Below are 23,263 nucleotides of genomic sequence, written 5' to 3'. Positions count from 1 at the left end.
CCCTAAGCTTCGGGCATGCCCAAAACATGTGGATATGGTTTGTGGGCCCTCCCGCACACTTCACACACCTGTCCTCTATCCCAAAAAACTTGCTCATCCGGGACACCGTCACGTGTGTCCGATGAACCACCTTGAATTGTATCAGGCTGAGCCTGGCACATGATGAGGCCGTGTTGACTCTGTTCAGAGCATCCTCCCACAGACCCGCCTCTACCTCCCCATCCAACTCATCTTCCCATTTACACTTTAGCTCACCTAACTGGGTTTCCTCCCACTCCATAAGTTCTTTGTAAATTTCTGAAACCGCCCCCTCCCCCACCCCCGTTCCAGAAACCACCTTGTCCTGTATCCCCTGTGGCGGTAGAAGCGGAAAGGTCGAAACCTGCCTTCGCGCAAAATCCCTTATCTGCAGGTATCGAAACCCATTCCCTCGCGGCAATTCAAACTCCTCCTCCAAATCCTCGAAACGTGGAAAGCTCCCATCAATAAATAGATCCCCTAGCCTCTCAATCCTCTCAAATGAGGGGCTCGTTGGTCTAGGGGTATGATTCCCGCTTTGAGTGTTTCGGTCTCGAAGATAGCGGTTTCAAATCCCGGACGAGCCCGTTGATGATGTTATCTGTCGGTCAAGCAACATGTTTTCTCAGGGATCAGTCCTGGGTCCTCTATTTGTGATTTTTAGCAATGGCTTGGAGGAGGGGGCTGAAGGGTGGGTCAGTAAATTTGCTGATGACACCAAGATTGGTGGACTAGTGGATGAGGTGGAGGGCTGTTGTAGGCTGCAAAAAGACATTGATAGGATGCAGAGCTGGGACAAAAAATGGCAGATGGAGTTTAACCCTGATAAGTGTGAGGTGATTCATTTTGGTAGAAAAAATTTGAATGCGGATTACAGGGTCAACGGCAGGGTTCTGAGGAATGTGGAGGAACAGAGAGATCTTGGGGTTCATGTCCACAGATCTCTGAAGGTTGCCACTCAAGTGGATAGAGCTGTAAAGAAGGCTTATAGTGTGTTATCGTTTATTAACAGGGGGCTTAAGTTTTAGAGCCGTGGGGTTATGCTGCAACTATACATGACCCTGGTGAGACCGCATTTGGAGTATTGTGTGCAGTTCTGGTCACCTCATTATAGGAAGGATGTGGAAGCATTGGAAAGGGTACAAAGGAGATTTACCAGGATGCTGCCTGGTTTGCAGGATAGGTCTTATGAGGAAAGGTTGAGGGAGCTAGGGCTTTTCTCTTTGGAGCGGAGGAGGATGAGAGGCGACTTAATAGAGGTTTATAAGATAATGAGGGGGATAGATAGAGTGGACGGTCAGAGACTATTTCCTTGGGTGGATGTAGCTGTTACAAGGGGGATAACTATAAGATTCAGGGTGGGAGATATAGGAGGGATGTCCGAGGTAGGTTCTTTACTCAGAGAGTGGTTAGGGTGTGGAATGGACTGCCTGCTGTGATAGTGGAGTCGGACACTTTAGGAACTTTCAAGCGGTTATTGGATAGGCACATGGAGCACACCAGAATGACAGGAGTGGGGTAGCTTGATCTTGGTTTCGGACAATGCTCGGCACAACATCGAGGGCCGAAGGGCCTGTTCTGTGCTGTACTGTTCTATGTATTTAGAAACCTGTCAGTTGGGTGGCACAGTGGCCCAGTGGTTAGCACTGCTGCCAGGAGGGGACAAGGTTTATAAGAGATAGGATGTATAATCATCTGGAAAGGAATAATTTGATTAGAGATAGTCAACACGGTTTTGTGAAGGGTAGGTCGTGCCTCACAAACCTTATTGAGTTCTTTGAGAAGGTGACCAAACAGGTGGATGAGGGTAAAGCAGTTGATGTGGTGTATATGGATTTCAGTAAAGCGTTTGATAAGGTTCCCCACGGTAGGCTACTACAGAAAATACAGAGGCATGGGATTCAGGGTGATTTAGCAGTTTGGATCAGAAATTGGCTAGCTGGAAGAAGACAAAGGGTGGTGGTTGATGGGAAATGTTCAGACTGGAGTCCAGTTATTAGTGGTGTACCACAAGGATTGGTTTTGGGGCCACTGCTGTTGGTCATTTTTATGAATGACCTGGAGGAGGGCGTAGAAGGATGGGTGAGTAAATTTGCAGATGACACTAAAGTTGGTGGAGTTGTGGACAGTGCAGAAGGATGTTACAAGTTACAGAGCGACATAGATAAGCTGCAGCGCTGGGCTGAGAGGTGGCAAATTGTGTTTAATGCAGAAAAGTGTGAGGTGACTCATTTTGGAAGGAATAACAGGAAGACAGAGTACTGGGCTAATGGTAAGATTCTTGGCAGTGTGGATGAGCAGAGAGGTCTCGGTGTCCATGTACATAGATCCCTGAAAGTTGTCACCCAGGTTGAGAGGGTTGTTAAGAAGGCGTACGGTGTGTTAGCTTTTATTGGTAAAGGGATTGAGTTTCGGAGCCATGAGGTCATGTTGCAGCTGTACAAAACACTGACGCGGCCGCATTTGGAGTATTGCGTGCAATTCTGGTCGCCGCATTATAGGAAGGATGTGGAAGCATTGGAAAGGGTGCAGAGGAGATTTACCAGAATGTTGCCTGGTATGGAGGGAAGATCTTATGAGGAAAGGCTGAGGGACTTGAGGATGTTTTCGTTAGAGAGAAGATGGTTAAAAGGTGACTTAATTGAGGCATACAAGATGATCAGAGGATTGGATAGGGTGGACAGTGAGGGCCTTTTTCCTCGGATGGTGATGTCTAGCATGAGGGGACAAAGCTTTAAATTGAGGGGAGATAGATATAAGACAGACGTCAGAGGTAGGTTCTTTACTCAGAGAGTAGTGAGGGCGTGGAATGCCCTGCCTGCAACAGTAGTTGACTCGCTAACACGAAGGGCATTCAAATAGTCATTGGATAGACATATGGACAATAAGCGAATAGTGTAGATGGGCTTTAGAGTGGTTTCACAGGTTGGCGCAATTTTGAGGGCCGAAGGGCCTGTTCTGTGCTGTACTGTTCTATGTAATCCCTGCTCTCTTCCACCGCCGAAGCCCCCCCAATCCAGCCTCCTCGGGACAAACCAGTGGTTGCCACAAATTGGAGCCCACACCGACGCTCCCTCCACTCCTGTATGCTTCCGCCACTGCCCCCAAACTCTCAGAGCCGCCACTACCACTGGGTTTGTGAAGTACCGGGCTGTGGAGAATGGCTGTTAGCAATGCCCCCAAACTTGGGCCCTTACATGATTCCACATCTACCCGTTCCCACACTGACCCATTTGCTGGCCAGTAGTAGTTCCTAACGTTCGGCAGCACCCCCCCCCCCCCCCCCCCCCCCCCCCCCACCACCTCCGGCTCCGCTCTAACAGCACCTTCTTTACTCGCGGGGTTTTACCCGCCCACACAAAACCAGAAATCACCCTGTTCACCCCGCTTAAAAAAGGCATTTGGTATAACAATAGGGAGGCACTGGAAAACAAACAGAAATCCCGGGAGGATTATCATTTTTATGGTCTGTACCCTCCCCGCCAGTGACAACGGGAGCATGTCCCACCTCCGAAAGTCCTCCTTCTTTGTTCATCTATCCGGGTCAAATTTAATTGATGTCACTGCTCCCATCCCTGTGCCACCTGAATTCCCAAGTAACGGAAACTCCCACCATTTTAAACGGCAGTTCCCCCAGTCTCCTCTCCTGCCCGCTCGCCTGGATCACAAAAACCTCGCTCTTACCCATCTTCAATTTGTACCCCGAGAACTGGCCAAATTCCCCTAAGATCCACATAATCTCCCCCATCCCCCCCTAACGGGTTAGAAATGTATAGGAGCAGGTCGCCTGCATATAATGACCTTGTGTTCCACTGCATGGCCTCCATTCCCTCCATTACTTCTACAATCCCGATCAGGGCTCCCAACCCCTCAACTAACCCTTGCTCCACCTTCGGAAACTCCAACCCTTCCAAAAACTGCCTCATCCCCTCCACCCCAGCTGGGGGTTCCGACTCATACAGCCGACTACAAAACTCCTTAAACACCCCATTCACCCCCACTGGGTCCAAGATCATGTTCCCCCCTCTGTCCTTCACTCTTCCTATCTCCCTGGCCGCCTTCCTCTTCTTTAGCTGTTGTGCTAGCATCCGACTGGCCTTCTCCCCATACTCCGAAACCGCCCCCCTCGCCTTCCTCAGCTGCCCCACCGCCTTCTCTGTGGATAACAGACCAAACTCCATCTGCAGCTTCTGCCGCTCCTTCAAGAACCCTGCCTCCGGGGCTTCAGAATACCTTCTGTCCACCTGGAGTGTTTCCCTAACCAGCCTATCCATCTCTACCCGCTACACCTTCTCCCATGAGCCTGTATCAAAATTAGCTCCCCGCTAACCACCGTCTTCAGCGCTTCCCACACCATTGCTGCCGAAACCTCCCATGTCATTTATCTCCAAATAATTCTGGATGGCCTCCCTTACCCACCCGCACACCCCCCTCGTCCACCAACAGTCCTACATCCAATCTCCAGTGCGGTCGCTGACCCTACTCCTTGCTCACCCGTAGATCCACCCAGTGTGGGGCATGGTCCGATACAACAATCGGCAAATACTCGGTATCCACCACCCCCGCCAGCAAAGCCTTGTTCAAAATGTAAAAAATCATCCGGGAATACACTTTGTGCACGTGGGGAAAAAAAGAAGACTCCTTCGTTCTTGGCCGTCCAAACCTCCGTGGGTCACCCCCCCCCCCCCCTCATCTGTTCTATGAACCCCTTGAACTCCTTTGCCGCGGCTCGCACCCTCCCTGTCCTTGAAGTCGACCGATCCAACCTCGGATCTATAACCGTACTGAAGTCCCGCCCCATGATCAGCTTATGCCAATCCAGGTCCGCAATTTTCCCCAACACTCGCCTCATAAATTCCGCGTCGTCCCAATTTGGTGCGTGAATATTCATTAATAGCACCGGCATCCCCTCCAGCTTCCCACTCACCATGATATACCTACCCCCTGAGTCCACCACTATATTCCCTACCTCAAATGACACCCGCTTATTAATCAAGATCGCAACCCCCTGAGGGGCAGCATGTGGCGCAGTGGTTCGCACTGGGACTGCGGCGCTGAGGACCCGGGTTCGAATCCCGGCCCTGGGTCACTGGCCATGTGGGGTTTGCACTTTCTCCCCATGTCTGTGTGGGTTTCACCCCCACAACCCAAAGATGTGCAGGTTAGGTGGATTGGCCACGCAAAACTGCCCCTTAATTGGAGAACAATTAATTGGGTACTCTAAATTTATATTAAAAAAAAGATCGCAACCCCCCTAGTTTTCGAGTCTAGCCCCGAATGAAATATCTGCCCGACCCACCCGTTCCTCAGCCTAGTCTGATCCACTCCCCTCCGGTGTGTCTCTTGTAACATTGCCACGTCCGCCTTCAACCTCTTCAAATGCGCGAACACACGAGCCCTCTTGACCGGCCCATTCAGCCCTCTCGCATTCCATGTGATCAGCCTGGTCGGGGAGCACCCACCCCCCACCCCCGATCAACCATCGCCCTTCTTAGGCCAGCCCACCAACGCTCTACTTTCTCAGAAGACTAAGGAAATTTGGCACGTCAGCTACGACTCTCACCAACCTCGCCAGATGCACCATAGAATGCATTTTTTCTGGTTGTATCACAGCTTGGCATGGAGCCTGCTCTGCCCAAGACCGCAGGAAACTACACAAGGTCGTGAATGTAGCCCAGTCCATCACGCGAACCAGCTTCCCATCCATTGACTCTGTCTACAATTTCCGCTGCCTCAGAAAGGCAGCCAGCATGATTAAGGACCCCACGCACCCCGGACATACTCCCTTCCACCTTCTTCCGTCAGGAAAAAGATACCAAAATTTGAGGTCACGGACCAACCAACTCAAGAACGGCTTCTTCCCGATCGCAACCATCAGACTTTTGAATGGACCGACCTCATATTAAGTTGATCTTTTCTCTACACCTTGCTATAACTGTAACATTATATTCTGCAGTCTCTCCTTCCTTCCCTATGCACGGTATGCATTGTTTGTACTACATGCAAGAAACAATACTTTTCACTGTATACTAATACATGTGACAATGATAAAACAAATCAAAAGCCTCCAGCTCGCGTCCCGCACCTCCTCAGGCCTGCCCTCGAGCGCCCACTATCATCGGCCTCCAATTGGTCTCCCAGCGCCAGTCCCTCCCGTCAGCAGAACAATTCCCCCCCCTCCCCCACCACACACTAACAAAACAGCAATCCCAACCCCCCATACCAAACTAGTCACCTGCTCGGCCCCCACTGAGCTGGCCCACCCAGCTAGCCTGGTAACCCTCGCCCATGGCACCAAACATCCCACCCCCCCATTGATCTCCCTCCCCCACTCGAACATACAGATGCAAAACATAACAATTCCCAACAAACATAAAGAAGAAAATTCCACCAATCATCCCCCCCACAAGAACAAAGTTAACCCGCAAACAAAACTGAACAACGGCCCCAAAATTGGTTCAAAAACACTGTATACACAGCCCATGAAGAAAAGAAAGTTACCAGCATAGGTACAGGATTACTCGGCCCCAAGTTCAATGTCCTCCATCACCTGCCAGTCCCCTGTCCTTAACAAAGTTCTTCGCCTCATCTGGCGATCCAAAATAAAGTTCTTGCCCTTGGTAAGTAACCCACAAATGAGCTGGTTACAACGTGCCGATCTTCACCCCTTTCTGAAAGAGGCCGTTTTAACTTTGTTGAAGCTCGACCTTCTTTTGGCCAGTTCCGCACCCAAGTCGTGGTAAATGTGCAGCTCGTTATTTTCCCATTTACCGCAGCTCGTCTGCCTGGCCCACCTCAAGATCTGTTCCTTATCCAGGAACCGGTGCATTCGTACCACCATTCATACCACCATCACGCTCGGCGCCTCATTCATCCGTGGCTTCCTTGCAAGTGCTCTGTGCGCCCTGTCCACCTCCAAGGGTCGAGCAAACCTTCCCCCAGCAGATTCTCGAACATACACGCCATGTATGCCCCTGCGTCCAATCCCTCAATGCCCTCCGAGAAGTCAACGATCCTCAGGTTCTGCCTGTGTGACCTGTCTCCAGATCCTCCACCTTCTCTTGCAGCCTATTCTGATGGTCCCTCATCAGCTCCACTGCCATCGCGGTTAGTTGGTCCTCGTGCTCAGCCACCGTCTCTTCCACCTTCTGGATCGCCTGTCCCTGGGCTTCCAATCTTTGCCCCACCTGGTCAATCCCTGTCTTCATCGGGTCCAGGTACTCTTGTCTTTGCTTGGCGAAGCTCTGCTGAAGGAATTTCACCAGCTGCTCCATTGACCACTGGGCCGGCAATCTCAGTCCCTGAGCCTCCGCCATGTTTTCCTGTGCAGTCTTCACTCCCTTCTTTGCCCAACAGTCTCCCCTTTCCAGACCACTTCTGGTCCATGACTCCATAAACCCAGTGGGGGATTCTTCTCTACCTCACCAGTCTCCAATTTTACCGATCAAATCCCCAATAAGTCAGGGGAAAAGGTCCCAAAGGTCCACCACGAGCCGGAGCTACCAAATAAGCGACCTCTCACTCCAAGGCCGCCACCGGAAGTCATCTTTGCCCTTCTTAAGCAAGAAGAAAATGGACGCCTGCCCCATCGTTTGCGGCAAGGCAACACTGTCCATTGCATCCTTGAACATTAACCATCAAAGGCACCAACCTATCCTTAAATCTTTAATAACATTCAACTCTGCCTCCCCCCCCCCCCCCCCCCCCCCCCCCCCCCCACCACCACCACCAATACTCAGACAGCCCCACTCGCCCTTCTCAGCAGATGCACCACTTTCCCTGTGGACAATCGGTCAAACCTCGCCTGTAACTCCTTCCTCTTTGCCAGGAGCCCCGGGTCCAGGTCCCCCACCTACCTCCCATCCACCTTCAAAATCTCTTCCATCAGTTGTTGGCATTCCTCCCTCTCCTTCCTATCCACCTTGGCCTTAAACAGGATCACCTCCCCCCTTACGACTGCTTTCAGAGCCTCCCAAACCACCGATGAAATGCCAAGCAGAACTTGAGTTGGCACCTTTAACCACAATTTCTGAAGAATGGATCTGTGGTTGGAAGAAAGATGTCATTCGACAGTTTGAAGTAGAGTAAATTTGACCTGTCTGGGACACTGGTCAGAAGGAGAATAAGAGCCAAGCCTCGAAGATTCTGTTTCAGCGACGACCGAGGATCAAATGGGTGAGGCTCAGAGAATAGAACAGACCTCCGAGAAGAATGTGGCCAATTCAGTTCAAAGGGGTAATATCTACTTATGTCTGAAGCTCTGACATCACCTCGGTCAGAGATTCCCCAGTGAGGGGAGCGGCCCCACCCGATGACCCAGCCCCCGCCATCTTCCTTCCTGCAGGACTCACAGCAGCACTCGCTGGCGGACCTTCGCTCACCCCCTTCTTTCCAGCACCTTTCCTCTGGGACTTCGACATTCGTCGGCCTCCTTATGACTTCCCTCAACAACTAAAAACTGTCCCAAAACTGGGCATAAACGTCCAAAAATCCGAGACTCTCACAGGAGCCACCTAACGTGCGACATCCAACGACATGTTGTCACCGGAAGTCCCCGGAATGAACAATATCAATATGACACCAGCATCTCCATATTAACGACAGGCCATTCATCTGCTCTGCTGTGGACAGAGCTTCTCTCAGTCAGGCAGCCTGCTGGCACTGGGGAGAGGACATTGAAAAATGTTCCAGGAGTGGGATGGAATTCAGCCAATCCTCCAGCCTGTTGACACACCAGCGAGTTCAAACTGGGGAGCTGATGTTTCCATGTTCTCTGTGCGGATAGAGAGTCACTCACTCATCCCACTTCCTGACACACCAGTGACTTCATATTTGACTGCAGGGGTTGGACTCTGCTGAGGGGAATATTCCTGTATCTGAGCCCCTCAGAATTACACACAACTCAATTCAATCTCCACTCAGCCTCCTCTGTTCCAATGAGAACAACCCCAGCCTCTCCAATCTTTCCTCATAGTTAAAATTCTCCCTCCTGGGTACCATCATCATAAATCCCCTCTGCAGCCTCTCTCGTGTGATCACATCCTTCCTGTAATGTGGTGATCAGAACTGTCTACAGTGCTCCGGCTGTGGTCTAATTGGTGTTTTATACAGTTCCAGCACAATCTCCCTGTTCTTATATTCTTGGCCCTCGGCTACCAAAGGAAACTATCCCACCTGCCTTCCTAAGCACTGATAACAGAGAGTGAGAGGCAGCTGAGAGTGTCAGAGGGAGAGAGAGGCAGCAGAGGGAGAGAGAGGCACCAGAGGGAGAGGGGAGCATCAGAGACTGAGAGAGGCAGGAGAGATACAGAGAAGAGAGAGAGAGGCACCCTAGTCAGTAACAAAAGTAAGACACGGATCTGCATGAACTGACACCACTTTGTTCACAGATTAACAGAGTAATCACTGCACTTGAATAAATGTTATTCACTTTTGGAATTGAATGAATTAAGGGTCAGATTAACTATATCACCTCCAGTATCAGATAGGTCTGTTTAATACAGAACAGGGCTAAACCCAGTGTCCATTATTACAGGTCTCTGTGGCTGTTGGATGCCTGGTTTCATTGTACAGCTGACGAGCCCACAGCTTCAGTGAACTCGTCTACCCAGGGTCTGTTTTTAAACCCTCATCACAACATATTACTTGGTTAGTTATTTATATATGGTCATCATGGTCAGACAGATAACACAAAGCTCAACCAGATACTGTGGTTCATCTTTCTACTGATTTCAGCTCCTAAAAGGAGTGACGGCATCTCCAGCACTCAGCTCTGTTGCTGGGCTGTCATTGACATGAGCAATAGAGAGACAGAAGTTGCCTGATGCTGAATAGGAAGTTGAAACTTGTAGCTCTAAATCAACTGTGTAAGATTTCTGAAAAGATCATTAACTTTAAAAGATAAATTCTAAACCCAGTGAACAAATTAAAGAGTTAGAAGGCAAAATCTTCACGTTTGATGACTTTTTCTGCAAAAAACTAGAAGTAACAATGCCTGAACACTATTTTTATTAGGAATGTATCTCTTAACCTATAAATAGTCTTTGCCCTTTTACTTTTTTTAAATTTTAGAGTACCCAACTTATCTTTTCCAATTAAGGGGCAATTTAGCATTACCAGTTCACCTACCCTGCACATCTTTGGGTTGTGGGAGTGAAACCCACGCAAACACGGGGAGAATGTGCAAACTCCATACGGACAGTGACCCAGAGCCAGGATCGAACCTGGGAGCTCGGCGCTGTGAGGCAGCAGCACTAACCACTGCGCCACCGTGCTGCCACTTTGCCCCTTTACTTTAATATGGTAATGCTTGCGTTGGACTGGGGTGAGCACAGTAAGAAGTCTTACAACACCAGGTTAAAGTCCAACAGGTTGGTTTCGAATCACTAGCTTGCGGAGCACAGCTCCTTCCTCAGGCAAATGAAGAGGTGGGTTCCAGAAACATATACATAGACAAAGTCAATGATGCACGATGATACTTTTGAATTGGAGTCTTTGCAGGTAATTAAGTCTTTACAGGTCCAGACGGAGTGAGTAGAGAGAGGGATAATTACAGGTTAGAGAGGTGTGAATTGTCTCAAGCCAGGACAGTTGGTAGGATTTCGCAAGCCCAGGCCAGATGGTTGGGGGGGGGGGGGTGAATGTAATGCGACATGAATCCAAGGTCCCGGTTGAGGCCTTACTCATGTGTGCGGAACTTGGCTATAAATCTGTGCTCGGCGATTTTGCATTGTTGTCCTGAAGGCCGCCTTGGAGAGGCTACTCCCACTTAATAATAATAATAATAATAATCTTTATTTTTGTCACAAGTAGGCTTACATTAACACCGCAATGGGGCAGCTTGGTGGCGCGGTGGTTAGCACTGCTGCCTCATAGCGCCGAGGTACCAGGTTCGATCCTGGATCTGGGTCACTCTCCGTGCGGAGTTTGCACATTCTCCCCGGTATGAGTGGGTTCGCCCCCTCAACCCAAAGATGTGCAGCCCAGGTGGATTGGCCACGCTAAATTGCCCCTGAATTGGAAAAAATGAATTGGGTACTTTAAATTTTTTAAAAACACGGCAATGAAGTTACTGTGAAACTCCCCAAGTCACCACATTCTGACACCTGTTAGGGTACACAGAAGGAGAATTGAGAATGTTCAATTCACCTAACAGCACGTCTTTCAGGCATTCTAGAACGAGAGGTAATAGTCTTAGGATAAGATGGGCAGCATGGTAGCACAGTGGTTAGCACAGTTGCTCCATATCTCCAGGGTCCCAGGTTCAATTCCGGTTTGGGTCACTGGCTGTGTGGAGTCTGCATGTTCTCCCCATGTCTCCGTAGATTTTGTGCCCGTGTTCCGGTTTCCTCCCACATTCAAAGATGTGCAGGTTAGGTGAATTGGCCATGATAAATTGCCCTTTGTGTCCAAAAAGGTTAGGTGGGTTTCCTGGGTTATGGGGTTGGGGTTGAGGCGTTGTCTGGGGTAGGGTGGTCTTTCCAGGGGCTAGTGCAAACTCGACGGGCTGAATGCCCTCCTTCTGCACTGTAAATTCTAAGATTCCACCGGGTGCTTCAGTTTCCTCCCACAAGCCCCGAATGACATGCTGTTAGATCATTTGGACATTCTGAATTCTCCCTCTGTGTGCCCGAACAGGCGCCAAAATGTGGAGTGTAGGGGCTTTTCAGAGTAACTTCATTGTAGTGTTAATGTAAGCCTACTTGTGACAATAAAGATTATTTTTAAAAAGAGGATGCAAATTCTAAAGAGTTGAAGAGAAGCTGCTTCTCCCAAGGGCTGTGAATCTGTGGAATTCATTACCCCAGAGTGCGGTGGAGCTGGGACAGTGAATAAATTTAGGGAGGAGTTAGGCAGATTTTTAATCGTAGAATAGATTATCATAGAATTTGCAGTGCAGAAGGAGGCCATTCAGCCCATCGAGTCTGCACCGGCTCTTGGAAAGAGCAACCTGCCCAAGGTCAACACCTCCACCCTATGCCCATAGCCCAGTAACCCCACCCAGCACTAAGGGCAATTTTGGTCAATCCACCTAACCTGCACATCTTTGGACTGCGGGAGGAAACCCACGCACACACGGGGAGGATGTGCAGACTCCATACAGACAGTGACCCAAGCCGGAATCGAACCTGGGACCCTGGAGCTGTGAAGCAATTGTGCAATCCACAATGCTACCGTGCTGCCGGTATTAAATCGGGTTGAAGGGTTATACACGATGGGCCAATAGCCTAACTTGCTCCTATATCTTTTGAACTATTGAAAGGGGGGGGACATTGATTTGCTCCCAGATGTTGCCCAGAGGAGAAAGTTTTCGTCTGAAACTCATTGTCCATCCTCCACATTGTGACATCACAAAGGAACTCGTCCTCAAAATCAGCCAATAGGAATAAGACGTCACTGCCCAACGCGCAGACGCGGCATCCCCCGCCCCCACCCATTGTTCCCTTTCCCCCACATATTCTCCAGATGAGGTTTCCAGGCAACCGGCTGACAGTTCCGCCCGTCGGTGATCACCCCCTCCCCTGACCCGGGATGTACATGTCTCAGGGATGGGGAAGCTGCGCATGTGCAGGGGAGCTCACTTCCGCTGACCTTACTGCTGGGGTGTTGACCAATAGGACGATTGGAGGACCGGAAGGACTCTGCTCTTCCACCAATCAGAGCTCCTTCATTGTCTCAATGCGGAAGCTGGACGTGGAGGTTTCTGCCGAGCAAAGCTGTTGTTCCTCCGACCCTGAATGAGCTTGAGCTGCTCACAGACTCCTGTCTGCAACATCTGTGAGTAAAACACTTTCTTTTCTCCCTCTTTCCATTTCTTGTCTCATTCTGACCTTCAATTGGTAGCTTGCAGCAACTGGAGGGAAAGGAAGTGAATCCAGGGAGGGTACAGACTCTGGAAAGCTTGGCCCAGGTCTCTCTCTCTCTGGCTGACTGAAAGACATTGACATACTTTGCTCCCTCAACTTGACACATTTATTTGTCTGGCTAAAATGATGGTCTCTTTCCTAATGTTCACATTTAAAGGGCAGCTTTCCCCAGGAGATGGCTGACATTAAAGGGAACAGTAAACAGGACAAACCAAACCCAACCCATTACTTCCCTGTCGGAATACTCTCCACCATCAGCAAAGTGATGGGAGGAGTCATTAACAGCGCTAGCAAGTGGTACTTACTCAGCAAAACCTGCTCACGGACGCTCAGTTTGCGTCCAACCAAGGTCACTCAGCTCCTGACCTCATTACAGCCTTGGTTCAAACATGGACAAAAGAGCTGAATGCCAGAGGTGACGTGAGAGTGACTGCCCTTGGTATCAAGGCAGCATTTGACTGACTATGGCATCAAGGAGCCCCAGCTAAACTGCAGTCAATGGGAATCGGGGAAAACTCTCCGCTGGTTGGAGTCATACCTGGCACAAAGGAAGATGACTGTGGTGGTTGGAGGTCAATCATCTCAGCTCCAGGAGTTCCTCAGGGCACACTCCTGGGCCGAATCATCTCTAGCTGCTTCATCAATGACCTCCCTTTCATCACAAGGCTAGAAGTGGGAATGTTTGTGGATGACTGCACAATGTTCAACACCATTCGTGATTCCTCAGATAATAGAGCAGTCCATGTCCAAATGTTCGACACCATTCGTGACTCCTCAGATAATGAAGCAGTCCATGTCCAAATGCAGCATGTCCTACACAGTATCTGTGATGTTGGCTGATAAGTGGCAAGTTACATTTGTACTACACAAGTGGCAGGCAATGACCATCTCCTATAAAGGAGGATCTAACCACCACCCCTTGACATTCAGTGGGATTAGCTTTGCTGAATCCTCCACAGCCAACATCCTGAGGGTTACCATTGATCAGGAACTGAACTGGACGAGCCATATTAATACGGTGGCCATCCGGGCAGGCCAAAGACTACAGTGAATAATGCACCTTCTGACCCCCAAAGCCTGTCCACCATATACAAGGCACAAGTCAGGCATGTAATAGAATAATTACCACTTGCCTGGTTGAGTGCAGCTCCAACAACACTCAAGATGCTGCTCTACACCATCCAAAACAAAGCAGCCTGCTTGACTGCTCCCCATTCCATGAATATTCAAACACTCCACCACCGACGAACAGTGGCAGCCGTGTATACCATCTACAAGATACACTGCAGTAACTCACCAAGCCTCCTCCGACAGCACCTTCCAAACCCATAACCACTACTATCTAGAAGGACAAGAGCAGCAGATAGTTGGGAACCCCACTACCTGGAGGTTCACCTCCAAGTCACTCACCAGACAGACTTGGAAATATATCGCCCTTCCTTCATTGTTGCTGGGGCGACATCCTGGAACTCCTTCCCTGACAGCACAGGGGATGTACCAACAACTCAAGGACTGCAACGGTTCAAGAATGTAACTCATCACCACCTTCTGAAGGGCAACTAGGGATGGGCAATAAATGCTGGCTGAACCAGCGACTCCCACATCCCGTAAATGATTTTTTAAAAATGTTATATTGCGCAGAGATATATCTAGTGTTGTATGGAATGTATTAGATATATTATTGATGGTTCTGTAATGAAATACATGTATTATTAGTTCTACCTACATGATATATTTCCAGTCATACAGTCATTGCAGCATTTACAGAATCCATTTGGGAACTCAAGTCAATGCTGACTCTCTGTACAGTAATCCAGTCAGTCCCATTCCCTTTCGATATCCCTGTTCCCCGAAAGCTTTTTTTCTTCATATATTATTTTGAATTATTGATCATCTCGACTTCCACAACGTTTATGGGCAGTGAGTTCCATGTCATGACCACTCTGTGACCAAATAAAGTTCTTCCTCAGAATTTCCCTATCTCTAATCAGTAAATGTACTTGTATGGAGATTCTCTACTCTTGTACAGGTTTTAGTGAGTTTAGATTTGTTGATCAACACCTCCAGGAAAATTGGGAGGGAAAGTAAGTGAATATAGGTCTCTCTGTCCAGGGCAGGAAGCAGTGAGCTTTGATTTGTCAATCAGCCTGAATCAGCACCTTCAGGAGAATTGGGAGGGGGAATATTAGATACAGCAGAGTGAGAATGGAGGGAGAGTGTGTGGGATTGAGATTTAGAGCATTTCAGGGAAAGAGAGAGGAAAGAATGTTTGATAGAAACTAGAATTGTTTGTTCTGAGTTTCTATCCTGTACTAACAATGATGACTATTGTAAAATCTGTTTGCAGGAAGTTCGAACAAGAGGAGTTTGAGGCCGAGATTTCAAACTAAATATCACGTCAAGAACTGACTTGAGTCACTCAATTCTTGGGATCATTGGCCTTTGAATCTAGAAGGAGAAATGTTTGTCTATTCTGTCTGCTTCAAGAGATTTTAAACATCAGTGTGTCTGGAAAAGCACTGAGACACACACAGACAGCCCGTGTGAGACTGTTACGGAGCACTGACTGTGGAAAGAGCTTTAACCAGTGACACAGCCTGAAACAATACTACATTCACAGCAGGGAGAGACTGTATAGGTGTTCTGTGTGTGGATGAGGCTTCAACTGATCATCCAACGTGGTGAGACGCAAGATCACCCGGACCATGGAGAAACCATGGAAATGTGAGGATTGTGTGAAGGGATTCAGAGCCCCACACGAGCTGGCAAGGCATCAACGCAGTCACACTGGAGAGAGGCCGTTCACCTGCTCTCAGTGTGAAAAGGGATTCACTGACATTGGCAGCCTGCGCCAACACGAACGAGTTCACACTGGAGAGAGGCCTTTCACCTGCTCTCAGTGTGAAAAGGGATTCAATGACATTAGCAACCTAAGGAAACACAAACGGGTTCACACTGGAGAGAGGCCTTTCACCTGCTCTCAGTGTGGAAAGGGATTCACTGACATTAGCAGCCTGCGGAGGCACGAACGAGTTCACACTGGAGAGAGGCCTTTCATCTGCTCTCAGTGTAAAAAGGGATTCACTGACATTGGCAACTTGCGGAAACACGAACGAGTTCACACTGGAGAAAGGCCTTTCACCTGCTTTCAGTGTGAAATGAGATTCAATGACATTGGCAACCTGCGGAAACACGAACGAGTTCACACTGGAGAGAGGCCTTTCAACTGCTCTCAGTGTAAAAAGGGATTCACTGACATTGGCAACCTGCGGAGACACGAACGAGTTCACACCGGGGAGATGCCATTCACCTGCTCTGACTGTGGGAAGGGATTCGCTCAGTTATCCAACCTGCCGAGACACCAGAGAGTTCACACCGGGGAGAAGCCATACATCTGCACTGTGTGTGATATGGGATTCACTCAATTATCCGGCCTGCGTAGCCACAATGTCACTCACACCAAGAGCAGGCCCTTTAAATGCTCTGACTGCTGGAGGGGTTTCAAAAGCTCACAGCGACTGATGTCCCACCAGCGTGTTCACTCTGAGGCGAAACCGTTCAGCTGCTCTCACTGCACAAAGTGCTTTAGAACCTCATCCAACCTGATGAAACACGAGCGAGGTCACACCGTTGAGAGCCCGTTCACCTCTCTGACTGGGAAAAGATTCACTCGGTCATCACCTGCTGAGCCACAATGTCACTCACAGCAATGAGAGACCGTTTAAATGCTCCGACTGTGGGAGTGGGTTTCAAAGCTCTCAGGTACTGATGTCCCACCAGCTCATTCACACTGAGGAGAGACCGTTCAGCTGCTCTCACTGCACAAAGAGGTTTCAAACATCATCCACATTGCGGAGACACCAGCGAGTTCACACTTGAAAGAGGCCATTCACCTGCTCTCACTGTGGGGAGGGATTCACTCAGTCGTCCAACATACTGAGGCACCAAAGGGGTCACAAGTGATGTTGGATTGGATTCTGCTGTTAATCACATCCAGGACTGAACCTGGAGTGGGTGGAGGGGTTTGTCTCCTCGTCAACTCCTGGTGCTCGGATGTGGCGACCCTGGCGAACTACTGCTCCCCGGACCTGGAATACCCGACTGTGAAGTGACGTCCACACTGCCTTCCACGGAATTCACCTCTGCCATCATCACGGCGGTCTACATCCCACCCCAGGCGGAAGTGAAGAAGGCGCTTGATGAATTGTAACCGCTATAAATAACAATGAAGCCGAATACCCGGAGGCCTTGTTCATCGTGGCCGAGGATTTTAACCAGGCCAACCTCGAGTGCACTGCCCAAATTCCCCCAACACATCTCCTGTCCCAACAGGGGCCCCAACATCCTTGACCACTGCTACACAAACATCAAGGGCGCCTGATGATCCATCCCCTGACCGCACTTCGTAAAATCGGACCACAAGATGGCGCTCCTTAAGCAGAAACTTAAGCTGGAGAATCTGGTTATGAAGGTTGTGCAATGCTGGTCTGAGGCAACAGAAGAGCTCTGACGTGACTGGTCCATATTCAAGAACTCGGAGTTAACCTAAATGAGTATGCCAGCACCATCACAGACTTCATCAGTAAGTGTGTAGAAGATTGTGTGTCAAAGAAGGTAGTACGTACGTTACCCAACCAGAAACCATGGTTTAATCGGGAGATTCACTCCCGACTGAAGGCCACGTCTGAGGCGTTCAAGTCAGTACAAAAAAATCTAGGTACGACCTCTGCAAAGCCAACAGGGATGCCAAGAGACAACAGAAGAGTTGCCCAGACTAAGCGAGAATCATGGACTCTCATCGATTGTGGCGAGGCTTAAACAACATAATGCGCTAAAAAGCAAAGCTGAGTAGGATCTTTAGCAACAGCGCACCCCTTCCCAACAAACTCAATGCATTCTATGCTTATTTCGAGCAGGAAACCAAGAAACCTCTGTCATCTGCCCCAGCAGCCTTGGTCACACCCATGCCCACCGTTCCAGCCTCCAAAGTCAGAGTGGCCTTCTTGAAAGTGAACCCTCAGAAAGCGACAGGTCCTGACGGGAGTCCCTGCCATGCACCCAGATCCTGCGCGGACCAACTGGCAGGTGTGTTCGCGGACATCCTCAACCTCTCCCTACTCCATTCTGAGGTTCCTACCTGCTTCAAGAAGATCACCATCATACCGGTGCCAAAGAAGAACCAGGCAACGTGCCTCGATGACATTGATCATTATGAAATGCTTAGACCACAGCTGGAGTAATGTGTGCAGTTTTACTCCCCTTACCTTAGGAAAGGGATTGCCACAGAGGAACAGCAACAAAGTTTCACCAGACTTGTTCTGGGTTTGGCAGGACTGTCCTGTGAAGAGAGATTGGGGAAACTAGGCCTCTTTTCTCTAGGGTTTCAAGGAATGAGAGGGGATTTCATTGAAATTTACAAAATCCATAAAGGAGTAGACAGGGTGGGTGCAGGTGAGATGTTTCCCCTGGTTGGGGAGTCTGGAACCAGGGGACACAATTTCAAAATAAGGGGGAAGCCACTTAGGACCGGTCTCGGAGGAGACATTTCTTTACTCCTCGGGTTGTGAATCTTTGGAATTCTCTACCCCAGAGGGCTGTGGGAGCTCAGTCACTGAGTGTGTTTAACGCAGAGACTGGCAGATTTCTTTTTTTGTTTTTGTTTAATAAATTATGTTTTTCTAATTAAGGGGCCGTGTGGCGAGGCCAATTCACCAATGCTACACATCAAGTTCGGTTGTGGATCTGAGAACCACAATGCACTCGGAGAATGTGCATACTCCACATGGACAGTGACCCGGGGCCAGGATCGAACTCAGGTTCTTGGTGCCGTGAGGCAACAGTGCTAACCACCGTGCCACCCAACTGACCGATTTCTAAATATCAATAACACAAATGGATATGGAGATAGTGTGGGGAAAAGACATTGAATCATAGAATCATAGTATTTACAATGCAGAAGGAGGCCATTCGGCCTATTGAGTCTGCACCGGCCCTTGGAAAGAGCACCCGACCAAAGTCCACCCCCACCCTATCCCCGTAACCCAGTGACCCCACCCAAACTTTATGGACACTGACAGCAATGTAGCATGGCCAATCCATCTAACCTGCACATCTTTGGACTGTGGGAGGAAACCGGAGCACCCAGAGGAAACCCACTCAGGCACAGGGAGAAAGTGCAAACTCCGCACAGACCGTGACCCAAGCCGGATTCGAACCTGGGACCCTGGAGCTGTGAAGCAACTGTGCTAACCACTGTGCTACCGTGAAGTGGATGATCAGCCAAGATCATATTGAATGGTGGCGCAGGATCGATGGCTGAATGGCCAACTCCTGCTCCGATGGTATAAAGATTGGTCGGAAAGTAAATTGTGAAGAGGACATAAGGAGACTAGAAAGGATAGAGGTAGGTTACGTGAGTGGGAAAAGATCTGTCAAATGGAGAATAATGTGAGAAAATGAGAAATTGTCCATGTTGCCAGAAGAATAAAACAGTTTCTGATTTGAATAGTGAGAGATTGTAGAGCTCTGAGACTCCGAGGGATCTGGGTGTCCAAGAGCATGACTCACAAAAAGGGAATTGAATACAAAAGTAGGGAGGTTGTGCTTCAGTAAAACAGGACATTGATGAGTCCACATCTGGAGCACTGTGTACAGTATTGCTCTCATTTAAGGAAGGATGTAAATGTGTTGGAAGCAGTTCAGAGAAGGTTTACTGGGCTCATACCTGGAATTGGAGGCTGGTCTTATGAGGAATGATTGGACAGGCTGGGCTTGTGTCCAATGGAGTTTAGGTGACTTGATTGAACCATATCAGATCCTGAGGGGCCTTGACAGGGTGGATGTGGAAAGGATGTTTCCTCTTGTGGGAGAATCTAGAAATTGGAGTCACTTTAAAAGTAATACTTGCCCATTTAAGGCAGAGGAGAACTTTTTTCTCTCCGAGTTGGGAGTCTTTGGAACTTCTTCCTCAAAGGGCAGTGGAAGCAGAGTCTTTGAATATTTTGAAGACTGAGTTGAATAGATTCTTGATAAGCAAGTGGGGTGAAAGGTTATCGGGGGGGAATCTGGAGTTGAGGTTACAATCAGATCAACTTATTAAATGGTGGAGCAGGCTCGAGGGGCCGAGTGGCCTACTCTTGCTCCTAATTTGTATGTTATCACATCCTTTATAATAGATTGTAGCATTTTCCCTCCTTCTGATGTCAGGCTAATAGGTCTGTGGTTCCCCGTTTTCTCTCTCCCTACTTAAATATTGGGGTTACATTTACCACCTTCCAATCTGCAGGAACCATTCCAGAATCTATAGAATTTTGAAAGATGATCACCAATGTATCCACTCTCTCTACAGCCACCTCTTTCAACACTCTGGGATGTAGAGCAGCAGCTTTTGGCGATTTATTAACTTTCAACCACATTAATTTCTCCAGTACTGCTTTTTCACTAATGCTAATCTCTTTCAGTTCCTCGTGCTCACTGATCCCTTGGTTCTCGCGTGTTTTTGGGACAATTTCCGTATCTTCCTCTGTGAAGACAGATACACATTGTTTATTTTCGCTGTCATTTCCTTATTCCCCATTATAAACTCTCCTGTCTCTGTCTGGAATGGACCCACATTGGTCTTTGCGAATCTTTTCCTTTTCACATTTTACAGGAACTTTTCCAGTTGTTTTTTTTATGTTTCTAGCCAGTTTGCTCTCCTATTCTATTTTCCTTTTATGAGTTTCTTGATCCTCCTTTGCTGAATTCTTAAACAAGTTTCCAATCCTCGGGCTTACACTTATTTTGGCAACTATATGAGTGATAAGATTTTTTATTTTATCTTCAAAAATAAGCCCAAGATCTGGTTGATTGGAGGTGTCCAAAAATACAACTTTATTGCTAATTATCCATCTTGATTCTCTTACATAAAAAGAAATCAAAATTCAGATGAAATAATGCATCAAAACATAATATTTTTTTTTTTTATAAATATTTTATTGAAAATTTTTGGTCAACCAACACAGTACATTGTGCATCCTTTACACAACATTATAACAATACAGATAATAATGACCTTTTTTATATAAACAAAAAACAACAAATAAATAAATATTAAATAACAAAAATGAAAACTAGCCCTAATTGGCAACTGCCTTGTCACAGGCTATGCCCCCCCCACCCACCCCACCCCCATCCCTCCCCCCCCCCCCCCCCCCCCCCCCCCCCCCCAAGTCCTGGGCTGCTGCTGCTGCCTTCTTTTTTTCCCCATCTATCTTTCCGCAAGATATTCGACGAACGGTTGCCACCGCCTGGTGAACCCTTGAGCCGACCCCCTTAGGACGAACTTAATCCGCTCTAGCTTTATGAACCCCGCCATATCATTTATCCAGGTCTCCACCCCCGGGGGCTTGGCTTCTTTCCACATTAGCAATATCCTGCGCCGGGCTACTAGGGACGCAAAGGCCAAAACATCGGCCTCTCTCGCCTCCTGCACTCCCGGCTCTTGTGCAACCCCAAATATAGCCAACCCCCAGCTTGGTTCGACCCGGACTCCTACTACTTTTGAAAGCGCCTTTGTCACCCCCACCCAAAACCCCTGTAGTGCCGGGCATGACCAAAACATATGGGTATGATTCGCTGGGCTTCTCGAGCACCTCGCACACCTATCCTCCACCCCAAAAAATTTACTGAGCCGTGTTCCAGTCATATGTGCCCTGTGTAATACCTTAAACTGAATCAGGCTTAGCCTGGCGCACGAGGACGACGAGTTTACCCTGTTTAGGGCATCTGCCCACAGCCCCTCCTCGATCTCCTCCCCTAGCTCTTCTTCCCATTTCCCTTTTAGTTCGTCCACCATAGTCTCCCCTTCGTCCCTCATTTCCCTATATATATCCGACACCTTACCATCCCCCACCCATTTCTTTGAGATGACTCTGTCCTGCACCTCTTGTGTCGGGAGCTGCGGGAATTCCCTCACCTGTTGCCTCGCAAAAGCCCTCAATTGCATGTACCTGAACGCATTCCCTTGGGGCAACCCATATTTCTCGGTCAGCGCTCCCAGACTCGCGAACTTCCCATCCACAAACAGATCTTTCAGTTGCGTTATTCCTGCTCTTTGCCACATTCCATATCCCCCATCCATTCCCCCCGGGGCAAACCTATGGTTGTTTCTTATCGGGGACCCCCCCAATGCTCCGGTCTTTCCCCTATGTCGTCTCCACTGTCCCCAAATCTTCAGTGTAGCTGCCACCACCGGGCTCGTGGTGTAGTTCCTCGGTGAGAACGGTAATGGGGCTGTCACCATAGCCTGCAGGCTGGTCCCCCTACAGGACGCCCTCTCTAATCTCTTCCACGCCGCTCCCTCCTCCTCTCCCATCCACTTACTCACCATTGAAATATTAGCGGCCCAGTAATACTCACTTAGGCTCGGTAGTGCCAGCCCCCCCCTATCCCTACTACGCTGTAAGAATCCCTTCCTCACTCTCGGAGTCTTCCCGGCCCAAACAAAACCCATAATGCTCTTTCCTATCCTTTTAAAAAAAGCCTTTGTGATCACCACCGGGAGGCACTGAAACACAAAGAGGAATCTCGGGAGGACCACCATCTTAACCGCCTGCACCCTCCCTGCCATTGACAGTGCTACCATATCCCATCTCTTGAAATCTTCCTCCATCTGTTCCACCAACTGCGTTAAATTTAGCCTGTGCAATGTGCCCCAATTCTTAGCTATCTGGATCCCCAGGTAGCGAAAGTCTCTTGTTACCTTCCTCAACGGTAGGTCTTCTATTTCTCTACTCTGCTCCCCTGGATGCACCACAAACAGCTCACTCTTCCCCATGTTCAATTTATACCCTGAAAAATCCCCAAACTCCCCAAGTATCCGCATTATTTCTGGCATCCCCTCCGCCGGATCCGCCACATATAGTAGCAGATCATCCGCATATAAAGATACCCGGTGTTCTTCTCCTCCCCGAAGTATTCCCTTCCATCTCTTGGAACCTCTCAGCGCTATCGCCAGGGGCTCAATCGCCAGTGCAAACAGTAATGGGGACAGAGGGCATCCCTGCCTTGTCCCTCTATGGAGCCGAAAATATGCCGATCCCCGTCCATTCGTGACCACACTCGCCACTGGGGCCCTATACAACAGCTGCACCCATCTAACATACCCCTCTCCAAAACCAAATCTCCTCAACACCTCCCACAGATAATCCCATTCCACTCTATCAAATGCTTTCTCGGCATCCATCGCCACTACTATCTCCGTTTCACCCTCTGGTGGGGCCATCATCATTACCCCTAACAGCCTCCGTATATTCGTGTTCAGCTGTCTCCCCTTCACAAACCCAGTTTGGTCCTCGTGAACCACCCCCGGGACACATTCCTCTATTCTCATTGCCATT

General features: G+C 48.9%; 1 protein-coding gene across 2 annotated transcripts in view; it reads left to right on the top strand.

Annotated features, from left to right (window-relative positions):
* The window catches only part of LOC140422132 (uncharacterized), a 33,668-nt gene extending 12,634 nt beyond the window's left edge, over positions 1-21,034 (top strand). Inside the window, exons 1-2 of one of the 2 annotated variants that reach the window (XM_072507131.1) lie at positions 12,656-12,795; positions 15,232-21,034. In XM_072507131.1, coding sequence (XP_072363232.1) covers positions 15,590-16,597 — 1,008 coding nt within the window. In that variant the 5' untranslated portion in view covers positions 12,656-12,795; positions 15,232-15,589 and the 3' untranslated portion in view covers positions 16,598-21,034. Of the gene's footprint in view, positions 1-12,655; positions 12,796-15,231 lie in introns of those variants that run through there. The other variant, XM_072507132.1, reaches the window with a different exon arrangement.
* The last annotated feature ends 2,229 nt before the right edge of the window (positions 21,035-23,263 follow it).

Source organism: Scyliorhinus torazame, chromosome 5, assembly GCF_047496885.1.
Source record: "Scyliorhinus torazame isolate Kashiwa2021f chromosome 5, sScyTor2.1, whole genome shotgun sequence".
In the NCBI taxonomy this organism is placed as follows: Eukaryota; Metazoa; Chordata; class Chondrichthyes; order Carcharhiniformes; family Scyliorhinidae; genus Scyliorhinus; species Scyliorhinus torazame.
This window is presented reverse-complemented; position numbering and strand designations above follow the sequence as displayed.